General features: G+C 43.8%; 1 protein-coding gene across 1 annotated transcript; it reads right to left on the bottom strand.

The window, feature by feature from the left end:
* Positions 1–390: 390 nt before the first annotated feature.
* On the bottom strand, positions 391–18,280 carry LOC148591883 (guanine nucleotide exchange factor C9orf72-like). Its single transcript, XM_088536610.1, has 7 exons — positions 18,079–18,280; positions 9,800–9,978; positions 7,270–7,365; positions 6,650–6,714; positions 4,600–4,672; positions 1,381–1,497; positions 391–669 (listed from the first exon to the last, which is right to left on the bottom strand). Exons 1-7 carry the CDS (start codon positions 18,278–18,280, stop codon positions 391–393), a joined length of 1,011 nt encoding a protein of 336 aa, XP_088392736.1.
* Positions 18,281–19,870: the final 1,590 nt, after the last annotated feature.

The following is a 19,870-nucleotide window of genomic DNA, read 5'->3' as shown; positions in this document are numbered from 1 at the left end:
ATGACACATATTCCTGCCTTCATCCAAAAAAAAGAGAAATACACCGTCATCAAACACAGATGTGTCACCCGTTTCAATACAGCATACATTAAAAAACCTCTATGCTTTATTTTTTTGCCATGCAAAATGAACCAAAAACAGAAAAGCCATCAGGCCTTGTCAAATACACTTTGTCCTAATATATTCCTTTTAAAATGAGGCAACAAAATGAACAAAACACTGTTTGAAGTGTCACTGAAAATGAATTTCAGTAACATTTAATGCAGCAAGCCTACTGACAGAACCAGGAAAATCCAAAAGATGAAGACCAAGTACCACAGTTGAAGTATTTTCGTGCAACAGCAAGCCCCAATCCTGTACTTTATTGAAAAGCTTTATACTGATATTCTCTCAACCCATAACAAATAACTTTGAGAGCCGTGACAGCACATACAAATCAGGTGTGAAACTCTCATCTGTGTGGATAATAGGATCCTGAGACATCTCTTCATCTGAATTAGCTCTCCAAAATGCTGACAACTCAGATCTCATGTATCGTCGTTGGTTATAGATGTGTTCATGACAAGGTGGCATCTGCTTCACTGTATTGACATCTACATCTATATGTGTAGTGGGATATGGAGCATACATTACTTGACGGAAGGGCAACACAAAGCTTCCTGTTGCATCCTGTTATCGTGAAAAAAAATAGTCACTCTTTTGAAAAAACAAAGCTATAGTGAAATCAAACAACATTAAAACATCATTCCTACAGTTTAAATGACATTTGTTTAGACATATTTCACTTGACAAAACTGGTGACAGTAAGCCCAGTAAAACGTCCTAGAGTAATGGATGATTCCCTTTAGGTCATGATGAGAAAACAGGTCTTGAGTTAATTTGTTTATTTCATTTCATTATTACATGACCCGCTTCTTGATTCCATTAAGAATTCAGTATTATACTTATCTGACATATTTAGGCTAATGTGACAGACTTACCAAAGCAAGGAGCACTACTTTTCTATATATCTGCACTCATTGTTACAGTCCTTTTAAAATGCTTGGAAACTATAGGATTGGGTTTTGCTATAATACAAAACCAGTGCATGTTAGAATCTAAGCTACCTCAAGCAGGAAAAAGAAAATTATTATTGCACCCCAGATATATATTTCTTTTTCAGGAAAAAGAAATATGTAACTCGTAGAAAAGACAGTTTGTAATTTTAACATACAGATAGTGAAAGGGATACCTTTAGCACTAGGAAACAATGAATGAAAGACAATGAATTTCTCTAGGCAAGAATGTAGAAATGTCACATATTAGATACGCATACACATATACACAAGCTGGGTAGTGATCTTAAGCTATTGCATAATAAAATTTGCCTAATGGACTTACTTTGATTAATCCTTGAACAAAAAGTCCTGACTCATACTTGAAAGATGATTCATTTCTACAGAGTCTGGAACATTTCCGTTCTGATGGCGTAAGAAACAGACACAATGTTCTCACAATCTGCATTTTAAAAACAGTTTTGTAAAGACAAGAAAAATTAAAGACTAAGTTGATCCTGAAAAACAATTTTTGACTAGAACATACTACATATTTCAAATGCTAATTTTTTTAGAAGACCCAGAAATAAAATGGGAGAGTAGTAACACACTTGAATTATAAAGACATAAGCCATATTATCCCAATTTCCTACTAAATGAGTAAAACTCTACACCTTTTGCCAAAACTCTCTTAGCCAACTACATAGGGCAAATCACTTTTGCTGTGTCTTCCTATTACTTAAAAATGAGTTACTATGATTACTTTTCTGGCTCATTTAGGCTTGTTAATTGCTGCATACTGAAACACTAGCTATTCTCTCCAATAGACAAAGTTATTTTTTTAAACAATAAACATCCATGCTTATTATGTTTCCTCAATGTTATTTCCTTAAGATCTCTATCAAAAGTAAAAAATGTTTTTCATTAACCTTTTACATACACCTATCCTGCAACAACTAAAAGTAATCTTCAAATATTAGCACATATTCCATGGTACTAATCTTAACTACAGTCTCAAACTGTAATTTCTTATCTATCTGTGTTTGGGAAGGCCCTATCCTTGCTCAGTATCTGTAACACCACCAATGCCATGCTACTTTCTGACAGAATCTATTTGATGCTTTGCAACAGGTATTTTAGTTATAAAGCAAGCTAGAGAAAGCATTTTCTTTAGAATAGATGTACCATGACAAAATGAGCACAAGAACACAGTAACAGCAAGGACTTGTATAGAATTTATATCTATATCAATGTATATCTATCTATTGATTTATATCAAATACCAATATTGCCCTGGATATATATTGAAACTCACATTGTTCCAAACTTTTTTTTTTTCTCTCAAACATCTAGCTTATCAATATACATTTTTTAAAACTGTCCTAACTATTTAAGCCTTTAATATCTAATATCCCTGGAACAATACTTACTAATTATATTTAGCAAATTTCATCTAAGAATTGATCATTTTCTTTTCTCCAGTTATCTGTATCTCATGAACAGAACGTCAAGTGTTAGTATGCATTTGATTGGGAGTAGTTTATCATCACTCTCAATACACACAAAACAGCTTCTTTCTTTCACATTTTTTAAAAATATCACAAAGTACTTATTTTAAAACAGGTTTACTCAAGAAGACCTTTTTTTTTCTAAACTTTTAAAAAAGGAATATATTGCAGAGTAGCTAATATACAGTTACTTACCAAATCTATAACATATTCAATAGGCCGAGTATTCTTTTTATTTTATGTTGAAGCAATACACACAGATACATTCACATATTTATCAAAAAAACACGAAAGTGAGAATTTCTGTAAATGGAAAGTCTTATGCTTACAAAATAAACTAGAACTGAACGATCAGTACACCATAATTAAAAAAACATGATCGGAGAGAAAACTCCAATATAGAAAAATATTTTCTGTCAGGAAATTAATTTATTTGACCATACTGCTTCTCCACATGTATACTCCAGGAGCCATGTCACGGTCTAAGAACATGAAAATATTGTTACTACTCCGCAGAGAAAATACTCTGAGTAGTACCAGTGTCCTCATTAAACGTAATAGTATCTAATACCTGAAGGCTCTAGGATCGTATGTTTTTATAAAGCCCTTCTTTCCATTCCCACCTGCAGGGATATTCTGAATCAAACAGGCTTTAACATTAGAAGATTAAAGAGTGAAAGCAGAGAGGCAATTTAGTTAGTGAATTCCATTTACTTTTTAAAAAATAAAATCCATGATTTGTCTGTGCATATTTTGATTCAAGATTAACTTTGGTGAATTTATTAGAAAAGATGGAATAATAGTCTAATTAAGTCCTCCTGGGTGGAGGGAAACCCTCCTGGGTGAAAGGCTGATATACTGCCATATGCCATAAATAGATAAGATTTTAGAAATATTTCAGTGGACTACAAACACAGATATATATCTTCCAGAAATTATTTTCAATTTATTTGAAACTAGCTTTATATGTAATCAGAAAGCTGTGTATAAAATTTGAGCTGGAAAACACTGAATAAAAAAAAATCTTCCTTTAATTTTTCTTTTAAACACTTAGTAAATTTAAAAAAAGCATCAAAACTTCCCATATTTGTACAAAAAACATTACAAGAAAAAACAGAAAAGATAACAAATACTTAACCTGAACCAATATGAAATCAACAGATTTAGAAGAAAGTTAAAAAGTATTAATAAAATGGAGAAAAGGGTGGCTATCAAAAAAGGTAGTAATTTTATTGTTCCAAAATGACAGCCTCCAACGGTGAGTTCTGGATCATAGTGGTATATGTACATTTTACTATTCTCTACCAAGAAGTGCAGCTAATGCTGCCTGTTGTTTCTAGCCCTGGAAAGTTGCTAACATTAGGTCAGTTTTACACATGCTACAGCAAGTATGTTGAAATATGGTGTTTTTCTTGCAGTTTTAGGGGTCTACATTTGTGTTTTGCATCTCTTTGGCTCTTCTGAAAAGTTGAGTCAACTTAATTTAAGGATCTAAGTCTGCAGTTATTTACAAATTAATTTCAAATAGATTGCAGACACAGGTATGCAAATATCTTGAAACTGATGGTACAGATGAAGATCCTAATAAGCTGCACATTCTGAGGAGTGTGTTTATAACTACAGTTGTGTATCTGTTTCATGAAACACAAGCAGTTCATGATGCAGAAGTATGTATTCCCCAGCACAGTAAAATTATGCAGATATCCATTTCTTAAAGTACATGGACAACACCTGTTGACCTGAGCTATGCAAGTCACACCAGAATGGTTGAATTCATATTTATAGCTAACAAACCTGATCTTAAAATCTCCAATTCATCCACTATTCCCTTATGAACAATATGAATAAAATTAAATATATTGCCTTGCTTAAAGTTGCCAGAAAACAACTTATAAGCCACTTTTCAAGCAGAATTGATAACTGTTAGAGTAATTAACTGAAGACAATTCCATAATGATATTCTCTCTCTCTTCAACCTCAGGTACATCTATAGGCAAATGACACATTCACACTCTTAACAATGGCCATTCAAGTTGGTTTGTTCAGAAGTGCATTACCTTATTCACTTTTTCTGCACTGCTTCCTACAACTACAGAACAACCACAGGTCTGCAAATGTGAACTAATTGCACTGCAAATAAAAACAGAACAGGTTAATACCTTTATAAATACTTTTAAAATATAATCATCACCATGATTCCACAGAATTAAGTCCCCAGTATAACTTTCAGATTTTAGCAACACTTACAGTTTTAGTCCAATTGATAGAAAAACCGGCAGACAAAATCTCCAAATATCACTTGGGTGCTAACCCAAACTGTCTCTGTATCGTAACTGTAGTATACCATCTACACCACTTCACCACCACTACAAAATAATTCACCTAAAATAGCAGAAGACATTAATAATAAAGGATTTGAAAGAATTTTGAAAGATGATTTATTTGATGGTTCTCATTTTCGAAAACTTTGTGTCAGATACCAGTTTTGGGACACTTGGTAGATGGACTGCCCTACTCTTGTTAACTACATGGACAAGAACACTTCACAGGTGTGAGATCCTTGATATAGAGTGACACACTGGGAATTAGAGAGTGTTGTCTTGTGATTTGCCAGCAGCACTGCTCTGATTTAGTCACTCCTCAGTTTGGCAGCTGCTACAAGTTTATCTGCACTAATCCTCACAACCCTTAGCCTGTTCTTAACAGACTTCTGTTGATGTTTTGTCGTCACCTTTGTCATCACTTTTCTTACCTACCACACGGTATCAAAAGTCTGGTTATCTTTGTAATTAGAAAGCTTTTTTCCGACAGCTGTGAATAAGTATTAGAATTGAGCAACTGTTTGGATACTGTTTAAGCAGTTCTAATAAACACTTCTAAAATGGTTAGGATTATAACAGCTATGCTGAGACTCTCCTACAGGTGAAAGTCCTACAGGTGGACTTTATAGTGGGCCTACTACTCTTTACCTTACCAAATATTTTTAAAATAGATTCAAGGTGTGCAGATGAATTTCTTACTTTGTGCGATCCAATTTTTAGTCAGCAAAATACGGAAATCCATTCCAACACTATATTAGATTGAGAGCACACCCAGAGGACTTGATAAGGTCTACTACCCTCTGAAAAACAGCATCAAGTAGAGCAGCACAGGAAGCTTAACTGAATCTTTATCCTTCAAGACACAGAGTTCATCAGATCATTCATGTCACTTCTGCTCAATAACCTTGCCACTAATTGTACAACTGCTGCATAAAACTGTACGACCTTGATACTATTAGCAGTAATTTTTTAAAAAGTTATAAAAGCAGGAAAAGGGGGTACACAGAAAATCACATAACGCAGAAGTATGCTCCTGATCACTGTAGAGATACACAGCTATAACATATGCAGTGACTCTGACTTAGGAGGACTACTGTGCAACACTGCACATCTCACTGCTCTTTATTTGGATGTTGTCAGCAGCATGTCAGAGTAATAGATATGTTTCAAGCAGGGTCCTTGATGTTAGGACCCGTTAGGCAAATGGCCAAGTTATTCTGCTTCTTGAAAATTTTATCTGTGAAAGAGAAGTAGCATCAAGGCAGCCATTAACTGATAGAAGAGTAACTTATCATCATAGAATCAGTGACTCTAGTTGTTTACAACAATCCATCTAACAACATTCGTCATATTATTTTATAAAGAGTGATAGCCTTAAAGGATTAAAAACACAAAGAGAACCCAATTTTTCTATAAAAGTAAATACTATGTGTCAATAATTTGTAAATTTAACACATGAATTTGTGCAGTACTGAAAGAATATGTCACACTGTATAAACAGATTATAGATTATTTGAAGTTAAGCAGTACAGAAATTAATGAAATTGTAAGGGTGATATTCTAAAATAACATGATCTAAAAATCGATGAAATACTATTCCCACAGAATACTGTTTCTCTGAAGTGCAATTATTTCTGGTTTTACATTAAAAATACAATAAAAGTCAAATACATGTCTTTTTCCATTCTTACAAATAAATCTAATCACACACTCACATGCATACATATTTATAAATATACACACACACAAGTCTATGTCATTTTGCTATCAAAACTGAATTTCATACTTGAGGAGAAAGCCTTCATGACAACTATCCCCAATGTCATTGTCATTTAGCACAGTATCACTTATCTGAAACGCAATAAACATAAACAAAGGTTACACAAGGATATGCGCCAATTTTAAATAACTACTTTTTGTTTTGAACACAGGTGCTTGCTCTTCAGGAACTCTCTCTTTAGGATCTGCTTAAGCTAAAGTTTTAACATTGCCAGAAAACCAAAAGCGTAAAAAGGCCTCAGTCTTTGGCCAAAGAATACTGAACAAGTCACTGATGATTAAACTTGTTTCTCCAACTTGACAGTCAGATTGCACCCAAGAGGTTTTTCTAATGCCTTCTCCAGATTACCTTAAATTAGTTCAAGTCAAATCACTTCTATTTCTTTCATGAGAATGATAAACCACACTGAAACGGTTATCAACATTAAACCCAATTACATCTTCACTTGTTTTGTTTTGTGTGAACAGCCTCTCTCCCGTTCTTTTAAAAATGGTATCACTGGTAGCTAATTTTACTAAGTGCTGAGCAAAACTTCACTAAGTGGAACGTTATTTTTTGTTGTTGTTGAGAGCTTCAAATGAGAACATCACTTTATTACTCAGAATGCAATAAATATAAGGACTTACATCTATTTCTTCTGAAACACTGTGTGATTTCATAGACGAAAGGAGTTCCATTACAGGAATAACTTCTCCTGTCAGCATCGGAATGATACTGTGGCCCTGTGGAATAAATAACATGTTTGAAGTTAAAGCATGCAGTACAGGAAGTTGCCAGGGAGAAACTCAGGCAAAACATCTTAAGTTTCTATTATTTGCAAGTGCGGTGTATGAGTTAATACACAAAACTTCAACAGCAATTGTAAATTGGAAACACGCAATTCACTTTTTAACCAGACATGTAAAATGTGTTCCAGGGGTGCTAGGCTGATTCACCAGATCAGTTTGATCAACCTACTCAGAAAACATTTATAATGATACAATTTATTCACACCATATTACATGCAAGTACTGTATTCAAACTATAATGTTTTCACAGTGACAGGGCAACAGTATCAGGCTTACTAGTTATTAACATGGTGCCTTATTTCTCTTGCTTCACACACACACAAAAGCCACATTTTCCTACTTACTCTTTCAGAAACCTCACAGTCTCACACATTAGATCTACAAGCACATTCTAACACAACAGATTCCATACATCTCTGTAACCTGAAAAGGTAATGACCTATTGAAAAACTACTCTTAACAGGAGAAAGCATATATCTGTGGAAGCTACTACCTTTAGGGAAACTGAACTACACATAAAACACTTCCCTCTTCTGAAATACAACATTCTTCATAGACTTTCCTTTTACACATAAAGTGACGCAATGTATTTGTTTTTTCACAGCTCCCACCATCCTATCTTCAGTAGTTGGCCTCATGTGTATGGCAGGTCATCAGCCAGTCCAAAGTATCTTCCTGAATCCCAGAAATGAGAAGTGGCACCAAGTGCTACAGTCAAGAGATCCAGTCGATTAATTTTGTCATGTTGTGCCATATTCATCAACCGCCTGTCTTACCTGATCCTCCATTCTCTCCGTGCCTTCCAAGGCAATCTTCTGGAAATGTTCTTGCCTCTCCTGAGCAAGAAAGCAGTTAAATATAAAAGCTTTGGTATTTCTCTATACACGCATGCACACAACAGTCAAAGGCCAAATTTCTTCCCTTCAGAAACATGCTTCTTAGATTCAAACTTTGATGTTCAAGTCTTTTTCTTTTACAGAGTTGACACTGCTAGGAATGAAGTCACTTCAAAGTGATCAGTGCTCCCTGTTCCACTTCCCACCAAACCTCTTACACATAGCAGGAGTAGCAGGAAAGGGAGAGAACGATGACAGTAACAACAGATTAGTAGTTCTTTTGTTACAGACCAAGAAAATGACAAATGATCAAAAGATTAAAGTTCAGAATTCCGTTTTATATACTTTTATTTTCAAATGATTAACATACACAGGGATGACTCCCACAGAAACAGGAGAAAATGATATCTCTAGGATAAGGAAAGACATTGGTTTGGACAGGGGAGGAAAGACAGGATTATTTTCACATCTTCAGACACTGACAAGACTTCAAAACATGCCTTCTGTTTTAAAGAACCAGAAGTCAAGTCCAGGAGACACAAAACCTCACAGCATATAAAACACCACTGTAGAAGAGATTGGACTAGGCTTTCCAAACACACTCACCAGCAGCTCAGTAGCAAACAACATTCAAAATGTAATTGAACAATATTGAATTATTATTCACAATAAAAGCTTAAATAACTGAAAGGCCATTTCTACAGTAGATTGAAAAAGAGGGAAGCTGTAGTTAACAACGATGCACAAAGCTTTATCTGAACTTCCCTATTCCACACAGAAAGTCTGTAAAGAGAGACCTAAATGACTGGGAAATTAAGTAAGAGCATGAGCATTTCTTTATGTCAAAAGTACTAACGTATAGAGAGCAACTGACTTTATTATCAGACCATCACGTATTTTTAATGAAAGACATGATTTCCATTTAATCACGAAAAATCCACAATGCACTAAGGTGCAATTCTTTAAAAATAATTTAATAGAGTTTTCTTCTTCAGGATTCAGAAGTAGTAATAATATTTGGACTAAAGCAGATTTATCTTACTGATTCTCCCACAGCTTAATACTCTGGTGAGTTCTCTTGCAAAAACTGCTTGCCAATATCTTTTTGGGGAAATAATGCAGTGACTACTGTATACAATAGCAGTAACGTGAAATCATTCCAAGAGTTTCCTTTTTTGGACACAAAGTGTGAAAACAATTATCTGAAACATAGTAATTTTCCAATTCTACTGAATACGAATACTTTATTTAGCACATTTTGTAGTACTAATTTTTATTAGATTCAGGGAGATGAAAGACAATGCGTAGGACACCTGTTTTAACTAGAAACTGGCATATGCTCATACAATGCCCTATGTAACAACAATTCACATGACTGAAAATCCAGCTTTGAATTTGCTGACATATGGATTTCTTACTTCTAGAGAGATCACTTTCCTTCCAGTTTTTGTCTGGGTATGACACAGCCTCATATTTTGCTAGTGCCCAAAACAACTAAGACAACTGTTTTTAGCAATGAAAAGCAAACCTACCTTGTGCATCCATATTCTTCCTTTCCTTATAATATGTGTTAAGCTATCCACACACACCCTGTGAAGAGGCAGGTAGAAGCCAAGGTCACTTTGTGGAAGTATAATGGACAGTCCATAGGTGCTTCTGTCTCCATTCCAGTTTCCATCGAAGATTAATGACACAATGATTACTCTTTTCTCTGCCAAAACGAAAAAGTTCACATCTATTGCACCGCTTTCTGCATTCCGAAGTATCTCTCCATTTAGTGTGTGATTTGCAAGAAAAGTTCTTTCACCATCGCTGAGGAGAACTTGTTTGGTCTTTGGGGCCCAAATGTGTCGCACTCTGGGACCAAGAATATTGTCCCAGTAAGCAAAAGTGGCAGCTAACAAAGGAGACTCTCCATTCAAACAGATCTCTGTTTTGGCAACTGCAGGTGAGGGTGGTGGGCAAAGAGCTGACATACCTATTTCTTCTCAACCATATCCTTAAAATGCTTACATTGCCTAAAAAACAAAGTTTTAGCAGAAAAATAAATAAGAACCACATACATTATTTTCTCTCTCTCTCTTTTTTTTTTTTTTGCTTTCAAATAAGATTTCACCACATCCACAGCTCTGGCTTCCACTTTTAGGATTCCGTTCTAGCCTTCATGCAAGAAGCAAGTTTACATGCATACTCTCTACATAACAAAGTGGCATGATTCAAATTTTAGTCAATCGCTCGGATATTCTTTAGCAGCTCTAAAAAGCTTATTACGATGAACCTGCAACACATTCAAGTAGTGTAGAAGAAAAGACACATGAGAAGCATTTCCTTTACTTTAAAGTAATATACATGCATGCCCTGGCCATTTCCAAAGACCCTACATCTTCTCAATTTTGATGAGGTTGCAAGAGATAACAGGAAGTTCCACCTCGACAAAAAACAGCATGCTGCTCACAGCAATAGCTTCAGGACCCAAATATATTACACCAAGAACCCAGATATATTAGATCAGGAGTTATTCTAAAAATCTCAACCCAGGATAGACAAATAAAACACCGAAATGCATTTATCCTGGCTAAACTTGGAGACATTAAACCTCGTTGTTCCTTTTTAAAATGTCTGCACCTTGATTGCTGCACGCTATAGAAGAGAATGGAAGAAAGGGCAAAATGAAGAAGTGATACTGATCCTACTTGATATATCTGTTTTTTTCATGAGGCCTTTTTTTGTTTTGTTTTTGATACATATATCTATGTGTTTTCAGGTCCCAACTAAAACTGTCCAACTGTTTCCCCCTAGGGCAGAAAAGCACCTGCTCCCTTTTTTTTTTCTTAGGCCTCATCTAACAGCGCTAGGCGACCTTCCTATATAGCCTATGACAGGCTGCGCCGGCAGAAGAAAACCACGCACACAGGCTCAAAATGCAACGTCACCGTTTCAGGGGAAGCCGAAACAGACACATCCCTGCGCCCTCCCTTCGTTCCCGGCTGAAAACTGAGCCGCCCCCCTCCAACCCGCCACCTCGTAAAAGGGCAGCACCGGGACAGGACGCGGCCCCCGCCTTACTCACCCGCGGAACCGCCACAACGGCCGCCCCCTGTGCGGCGCCGCGCGCATGCGCATGCGCGTGCTCCTCCCCCGCCCCCGCCCCCGCGAGCGGCCCCGGCCTCCCTGCCGCGCATGCGCGCTCGCCGCCAGGAAGCACCCGAGCGCGCAGCAGCCCGAGGGGAAAATGGCGGGGGGAGAGGGCGGTGCGGGGGAGGAGTGCTCGGGCAGCCGCTCTGGTCCGTGCTATCCCCAAAGGGCTTATTTTTAATAAAATAAACTGCCTCTGCCCTACTGCCGCAGCTTTAACACTCTCACGGAAAGCTTTCATGGGATTGCTGCTTGAAACGGCCGTGCATGTTCTGCTGCTCGGGTGCTTTAAAACGAGAAGTAGTTCTGGCCGATTTGCACGTTGGCTGCGTTTGGTTCAGAAAGCTGCTTTGCCAGCTGCTAGTCATCTGCGTCCTCTTCATACTCCAAGTTGGAATCCAACCTGGAGGACTTGTCAGCACCGGGGATGTTTCCATCCCAAGTTCCTGTTTCTGGGTCCATTACCTGCATCCCCCCCGCCCGCCCCCTCCCTCCCCCCCGCCACGCCCCGGCTTTTTATTTTTTATTTTATTTTCAGCTGGGAATGGGGTTCTCACATCTCCCTCCCCTTGTTACCACTTCTGAGGAGACCTTGGCTCAATCAGCTTCAATGAGAAAAAACTGTCTCCGGGCCTCAGTTCCTCAGAGCTGCTTGCAGACACTAGGTATTTTACTGTTTTCTAGCAAAAGAAGGTCTGGAGGGTTGGAGTGCACCTGGCATGCAGTGTAAGTGGAGAAAGTCCAAAGAAACACATGAATGGAAGGAGCCTTAGGTTTCCTGCTGCTCTGGAACCATGTGTAGTTTTTATAGTTTACAGCCAACATGAGTTTTTACCACTGTGGAAACACTGTCTTGGAAAAACCTAATTTCACAGTGATAAAAACTCATTTTCTGGTCAGGTCAGAGAGCAACAGAACTACTACACACGGTAAAAGAGAGGGAGTGGAAGTGTTTTCTTGGGATATAAGGAGCAGGGACTCTCCATAGCAGTGCAGATTTCTGAAATGGGTTAATGAAATAAGTGGGTTAATGAAATAAATAAAGCCAGATTAAGTTCTACAGAAAGCAAATCTTGCATTTCTGTATCCCCAGCTGTTCATTCTTCCAGGGAGAAATTGAGCCTTTCTGAAGTAGCTCTGGTTTGTGCAACATAAGCTGCATTCATGTTAAGAACAGTGAAGTATCATAGAATCATAGAATCATAGAATGCTTAGGGTTGGAAGGGACCTCTAGAGATCATCTAGTCCAACCCCCCTGCACACGCAGGGTCACCTAGAGCACGTGGCACAGGACTGCATCCAAGCGGGTTTTGAAGATCTCCAGAGGAGGAGACTCCACAACCTCTCTGGGCAGCCTGTTCCAGTGCTCTGTCACCCTCACTGTTAAGAATTTTTTCCTTAAGTTCCTATGGCATTTTTGGTGTTTCAGTTTCCGGCCATTTCCTCTAGTCCTATCAGTGGCCACCAGTGAAAAGAGACCATCACCGTCTTCTGCACTCCCTCCCTTGAGGTATTTATATACACTGATTAGATCCCCTCTCAGCCTTCTCTTCTCCAGGCTGAACAGGCCCAGCTCCCTCAGCCTCTCCTCGTAGGGCAGATGTTCCAGGCCCCTGATCATCCTTGTGGCCCTGCGCTGGACTCTCTCCAGCAGCTCCACATCCCTCTTGTACTGTGGAGCCCAGAACTGGGCACAATACTCCAGACGCAGCCTCACCAGGGCTGAGTAGAGGGGCAGGATCACCTCCCTCGACCTGCTGGAGACGCTCTTCTTAATGCAGCCCAGGATTCCATTGGCCTTCTTGGCCACGAGGGCACACTGCTGCCTCATGGTCAACTTATCATCCACCATGACACCCAGGTCTTTCTCCGCAGAGCTGCTCTCCAGAAGGTCGGTCCCCAGCCTGTACTGGTGTCTGGGGTTATTCATCCCCAGGTGCAGGACCTTGCACTTGGCCTTGTTGAATTGCATGAGGTTTTCCACCGCCCAGTTGTCCAGTCTGTCCAGGTCCCTCTGGATGGCAGCACAGCCCCCTGGGGTATCGGCTACTCCTCCCAGTTTCGTGTCATCAGCAAACTTGCTGAGGGAGCACTCTGTGCCTTCATCCAGGTCATTGATGAATAAATTGAACAGGACTGGACCAAGGACTGACCCCTGGGGAACCCCGCTAGCTACAGGCCTCCAACTAGACTCTGCACTGCTGATCACCACTCTCTGGGTCCTGCCATCCAGCCAGTTCCTAATCCACCTCACTGTCCACTCATCTATCCCACACTTCCGGAGCTTGCTCAGGAGGATGTTGAGGGGGACGGTGTCAGAAGCCTTGGTGAAGTCGAGATAGACGACATCCACCGCTCTCCCCTCATCTATCCAGCTGGTCATTCTATCATAGAAGGCTATCAAGTTAGTCAGGCAAGATTTCCCCTTGGTGAATCCATGCTGACTACTCTTGAGCACCTTCTTGTCCTCCATGTGCCTGGAGACAACGGCCAGTATGAGCCGTTCCATCACTTTTCCGGGGACGGAGGTGAGGCTGACTGGCCTGTAGTTGCCTGGGTCCTCCTTCTTGCCTGTTTTGAAGACTGGCGTGACATTGGCCTTCTTCCAGTGTTCCGGCACCTCCCCCGTTCTCCAGGATCTTTCAAAGATGATGGAGAGCGGCTTAGCTATGGCATCTGCCAGCTCCCGCAGCACTCTGGGGTGCATCCCATCAGGGCCCATGGATTTGTGGGTATCGAGGTTCCTTAGGTGCTCTCTGACCCAATCTTCCTCTACCCAGGGCAAGTCTTCCTCTCTCCAGGCTTCTTCTCTTGTCCCTAGGGCCTGGGGCTCTAAAGGGCTGCCCTTGGTAAACACCGAAGCAAGGAAGGCATTGAGCAACTCTGCTTTTTCTGTGTTATTCGTAACCAGAGTGCCCATCCCGTCCGCCAGCGGACCCACGTTTTCCCTGATTTTCCTTTTGCTGTTGATGTATTTGAAGAATTTTTTTTTTGTTATTTTTAACGTCCCTTGCCAGATTGCCTTCCAGCCGTGCCTTAGCTTTCCTTGTCTCATCTCTGCATTCCCTGACTATGTTCCTGTATTTCTCCCAGGGGACATGTCCTTTTTTCCACTTTCTGTATACCTCTGCCTTCTGCTTGAGCATTGCCACAAGCTCACGGCTCATCCACACAGGTCTCCTGCCCCCTCTGCCTGACTTCCTACACACAGGGATGCACTGTTGCTGGGCGTGGAGGAAGCGCCGCTTGAAAACTAACCAGCTCTCTTGGGCCCCCCTGCCTTCTAGAGCACTAGCCCATGGGTCCAATAGCCCACCTCTCCTCGTCGGCTCCTCCACAACCTACGTCAAAAAGTTATCGTCGACGCTCTGCAGGAACCTCCAGGACTGCTTGTGCCTGGCTGTGTTGTCCTCCCAGTTGATGTCGGGGTAGTTGAAGTCCCCCATGAGAACCAGGGCCTGTGACCGTGAGGCAATATCCAGCTGCCTATAGAAGGCCTCATCAACCTCCTCGTCCTGGTCAGGTGGCCGGTAGCAGACACCCACCACAGTGTCTCCCACATTAGCCTGCCCTCTAATCCTTACCCACAAGCTCTCAATTCGCTCATCCTCCACTCCCAGGTTGAGTTCCATGCATTCCAGTTGCTCTCTCACATAAAGAGCAACTCCACCACCTCGCCTTCCCAGCCTGTCCTTCCTAAAGAGCACATAGCCTTCCATGGCAGCGGTCCAGTCGTGCGAGCTATCCCACCACGTCTCTGTGATTCCAATGAGATCATGACGCTGGGACCGCACACAGATCTCCAGTTCATCCTGCTTATTCCCCATGCTTCGCGCATTGGTGTACAGGCATTTCAGGGAAGCAACAGAGGCCACAGGTTTCCCAGGAGGGGTGGAAGAGGACCCTCCGTGATCATTTCCTATCCTCACTTCCCCACTAGCGTACTCCCGCTGGACGCCATCTGACCTGGGCTGTGCGGTACTGCTTGCCGTGTCAGTGTGCCACTCCCCTTCCCCCTTCTTGCCTAGTTTAAAGCCCTCCTAACCAGGTTGGCCAGCCTTTTGGCAAAGAGACGTGTGCCCCTCTTGCTAAGATGGGTCCCATCATTCCCCACTAGCTGGTGGACATCAAACAGAGTCCCATGGTCATAGAAGCCAAAACCCTGTTGCCAAGCCCAGCGGCGCAGCCAGTTGTTAAGCTGCCATATTCTGCCATATTCGCCTTCTCCTCCTTGAATCCATTCCCCTCGTTGACAGAATAGAGGAGAACACTACCTGGGCACCTGTACCTTTGATGGCCATCCCTAGGGCTCTGAAGTCTTGCTTGACATCCCTCATTTTCCCCATGGCATCATTAGCGCCCACATGAAACAATACTAGAGGATAATAGTCAGACTCTTGAACAATTCTTGGGAGCCTTTCTGTAACATCCTTTATTTTGGCCCCAGGCAAGCAGCAGACCTCTCTGGATGAGGGGTCCGGTCTACATATCGGTCCCTCCATGCCCTGTAGCATGGAGTCACCCACGACGATCACCCGCCACTTCTTCCGGGTGCTCCTTTTCACTTTAGGGGGAGCAGCCTTGCAGCATGGACCAGAAATGGGCCAGGTCTGGGCATTGCTGTGAACCCCAGGGGCCTGAAGGCATTAGAGATATGGCAAATGGATGTAACACATATTCCGGAGTCTGCTCGACTTAAGTATGTGCATGTGTCTATTGATACTTGCATGTAATATGGGCAACTGCTCCGCCTGGGGAAAGAGCCCTCCATGTGAAAAAACATCTCACCACTTGCTTTGCAGTGTTAGGAGTCCCAGAAATGATTAAGACGGACAATGGTCCGGCATATGCCAGTGACAGTGTCCGTCAGCTTTGCAAAAAATGGGGCATTAAGCATGTCAGGGGAATCTCAAATTCGCCCACCGGCCAGGCCATGGTAGAACGGGCTAATCGCACCTTAAAAGATTACCTGATGAAATTTAAGGAAATGACAGACCCAAAAGAGCCGTTGTCCTACATACTGTTTGTATCAAACCATCTTTGTGTGTTTGGAGATGACACGGAACCCTCCATGTAGGTGCATGCACAGCAGGTCCGTAGTGAAAAAATGCAGGAGTCACCTATGAGCGTGCACTATCGGCATCCTCGAACCAGGTTATGGGAGGGTCCAGCAAAAGTCGTCTGAATTCCATCAAAGCTTATAGGGGGGTCCATGTACGGTAGGCCAAGTAAGTATGGCTTTGCCCTGGGTCCACCCTAACAGCACCAGTGTCAAAAGAAGAACTCGGCGAATGGCGCGTAGCATAACCCAGACGGAGGACTGTAATGACGAAGTCCGCCTCTGGTCTAAGTGGGAGGTAGTTTTCGCATCCCTCTTCGTACTGGGGGCGGCAGCAGCACGAGCCCACAAAGTCTTAGACACCCTGTCCTGCTGGGTGGTTAAACAAGCAAATGTCACCAGTCAGGTCCTCTCTAATCTTGCGCTAGATTTATCACAGGTGCAACACGCGGTGCTACAAAATAGAGCGGCCATCGACTTCCTGCTGCTAGCCCATGGGCACGGATGTGAAGACTTTGAAGGAATGTGCTGCATGGACCTGCAGGACCATTCCAGAGCAATCCACTAGCAAATCCAACAGCTGATGGAACACACCCAGAAGATACAGAAAGATGTGGTCTTCTTTGGGCTGGATGGGTTAACTGATTTATTGGGTATTGGTGGGTGGCTAAAATCCTTGCTTAAGACAGGACTGATGCTTTGGATTGTTATGCTTCTTGTCCTAGGCTTATTCAGCTGTGCCTTTGCATGCTTAAGGCGAATGCTACCCTCCCATACTCATAAAGCCTGGTTATTGCAAAAGAAAAAAGGAGGACTTATAGAGGAATGGCTTGGAGACCAAGGACACCTTACGGCTCCAGGCGGTAAGCACAACCCCGACGTTGAAATGATCGAGAGTCTTTGAACTGCCCATCAGCAGATCAATAAACAATGGACGCTGCTCAGCAGGACGTCGGACTCTCTGGCTGGGAAGACTTTGCAGACCAACATGGACTTGGGGATGGGTGCATGTACTAGTAAAATTGAGGCTGATGTTACTGGTTGTTTTACTGTTTATGCTTTGTATCTTTAGCTGTACTTTTGCATGTATTAGACGTATGATAGTCTCGCTTACCAGCAAGGCTTGACTAGTGCAAAAGAAAAAAGGGGGAATTGTAGGGAAATGCTGTGCTGAGGATCTGCACCACCTGCGCCTTGCTGATAATGTGCAGGGGAGTGTTAGCAAGTTGTCCTTGGCCGGCTGGGAATGAGGAGCTAGCTGGGAAAGAGTAGCTGGCCGTTTCGGGTAAACAACTTTGCAGAGCTGAGAAGAGCCTATGCGGCCGGGACCTACCAACCCCCCTAGCAACCAACCAAAGCTAGCCAAGAAATCCCTCAGATGCTTGTAGGTATAAATATACGCGCACTTTGGCTAATAAACGGAGCAAGATCTAAACTCATATTGAGTTTAGTTTCATGACATGAAGGCTCCAGGCCCTCTCATGCCGTTGCTGGGCTGGGCCAGGGCTGGTGGCAGGGCAGTGCCCGCGGCAGCACAGAGCATGCGGCACAGTCACAAAGGGGCAGCGGGTGTCACAGGCGGGCGGAATGCGAGGGTACGGGACGCGCAGCCGTTACCGTGGCACTTCGGTCCGGCCAGCGAGAGCGCCATGGCTGTGTGCCTGGTGCTCATGCTGATGGCGCTGGCCGTGGTGCAGCAGCCGCTCAGGGTCAGCGACCACGTGGATGCGGGCACGCAGGAGCGGCTGCAGCGGCGCCTGCAGCACCTCACACATTCCATGGCCCGGCTGCAGGAAGAGCTGGAGCAGCCGCAGTCCATCATGCAGCAGCAGCGGCAGCGGCAGGAGGGCAGTGACGCTGCCCAGCAGTGGCTCTTGGCTGGCAGCCGTTGGGGGAAGCTCGGGGAGGCGCTGGGAGCCCTCGTGCTGCTTGTGGGCCACAGCTGGCTGGCCAGGAAGCAGCGCCGTGAGCTGGGGAAGCCGTCGAGTCCGTCGTGCAGCTGGGCAGGGCAGCAGCAAGACCAGGAGGAGGAGGACAAGGAAGAGCAGGAAGAAGAGGAAGAAGAGCAGAAGGAGGATGAGGGCAAGGATGAGGAGTGTGCGGGCCAGAGACAGGCAGCGGGGTGTCTGCAGCAGCGGCAGCTCCAGCAACCGGTCTGGGTCATGCCCGAGGCCCTGGAGGAACTGCTGGACGAGCTGCTCTCCGCCTGCCATGCGCTCTCGTTGGGCTCCTTCTTCCCGCGCCTGGGCCCAGGCATCTGTGTGACTGGCAGCAACCCAGACCGCCCCAGCAGCCACTACAGCTTCCTGGTGCCGCTGCGCCCACCACCCGGCCATGCCTTCCGCCTGGAGACGACCCATGGGCAGGGACGCTCGCCGTGGCAGGGCCGTGTGCGTGTGCACGAGCGGTGCGTGTGCACGCGGCAGCGCCTGCTGGGCGATGTGCCCTGCCTCTTGCACCAGACCGCGTCGCTGCCGGGCTCCTTCCGCGGCCCAGGCCTCCTGCGCACCCTCTGCACCCACTCCTTCCTCGACGCGCGCAAGATAACAGAATGGTTCCAGGACGTGGCGCAGAGAGCCTGGCTGCTGCTGCCCGCCTCACAGCACTGCCGCCTTGCCGTGCTGCCCTGCGCACATGCCTGCCAGCTCTGCCTGCACAGCGCCTCGGGCAGCAGCCTGCTCATCCACATTCTCTTCGGCGTGCGGCAGGACAACCTGGCCGTCTTCTGGCCAGCTGGCGTGCACGGGCCTCCTGACGATGACGTGCGGCGCTGCTGGAGCAGCGTGCGCTGACGCTCGCACCCCGCACAGGCCTCCAGAGCCAGCACTGCAGCCGTGTGTGTGTCTCCTAACCCTAACCCGGCCTCCACGCAATCCCTTCCCCATAAGCCCAATAAAGGTTTTTTTCTGCATCAAACAGCCTGTGCCCAGAGTCTCTCTGACGCTGCTCCACGTACTCAGCTGCCCTTTCCAGGAGCACCTCCTGGAGCTGTTGGTTCACAGCCCATCACTGGTCACAGTCTGCTCTTCCACGGCTGTGGTCATCATAAGCCCCTAGCCAAAGCCAAAGTCTTTTGGCTTTAACATGCATTTGAGGAGACTTGTCAGTGGCAAAAGGAGAACTTTGGACCTCAAGTTACATTAGCAATGGTTCCATTTATGCATCGACTTCTACCACATCCTTCTATTTCTGCTCTTTCTCACTACTAGATCTCCATAGGTGTCTGGCGGGGCACCCTGCTCTGTGGGCAGGTACGACTTGTGTGGACAGACCTTGCGCAAGTCCTCATGTGCTGCACCACAGGAGCAGTAGTGCCTGTGGCCCACAGGCAGGTGGAGAGCCCTTCCTACCACTGTGAAGCCTGTGGACAGCAGGACTGTTACAGAGTCTGGTCCCTGGGGCAAGGGTC

The sequence above is a fragment of the Tinamus guttatus genome, unplaced genomic scaffold (genome assembly GCF_059628265.1).
Source record: "Tinamus guttatus ecotype Peru unplaced genomic scaffold, ASM5962826v1 Tinamus_guttatus_pri_ptg000682l, whole genome shotgun sequence".
NCBI classification, from domain to species: domain Eukaryota; kingdom Metazoa; phylum Chordata; class Aves; order Tinamiformes; family Tinamidae; genus Tinamus; species Tinamus guttatus.
The sequence above is the reverse complement of the archived record's forward strand: the minus strand, read 5'-3'. Positions and strand labels throughout refer to the sequence as shown.

Excerpts from the sequence above, each read along its gene's own strand:
- LOC148591883 (XM_088536610.1), bottom strand. The coding sequence starts at position 18,280 with ATGGACTGCGGCTGCTCCAGCTCTTCCTGCAGCCGGGCCATGGAATGT. Across the intron at positions 6,715-7,269 it reads GTGTTTCAGAAGAAATAGAT|ATAAGTGATACTGTGCTAAA; the intron begins GTAAGTCCTTAT and ends ATTGCGTTTCAG. Across the intron at positions 670-1,380 it reads TTGTTCAAGGATTAATCAAA|GATGCAACAGGAAGCTTTGT; the intron begins GTAAGTCCATTA and ends TCACGATAACAG.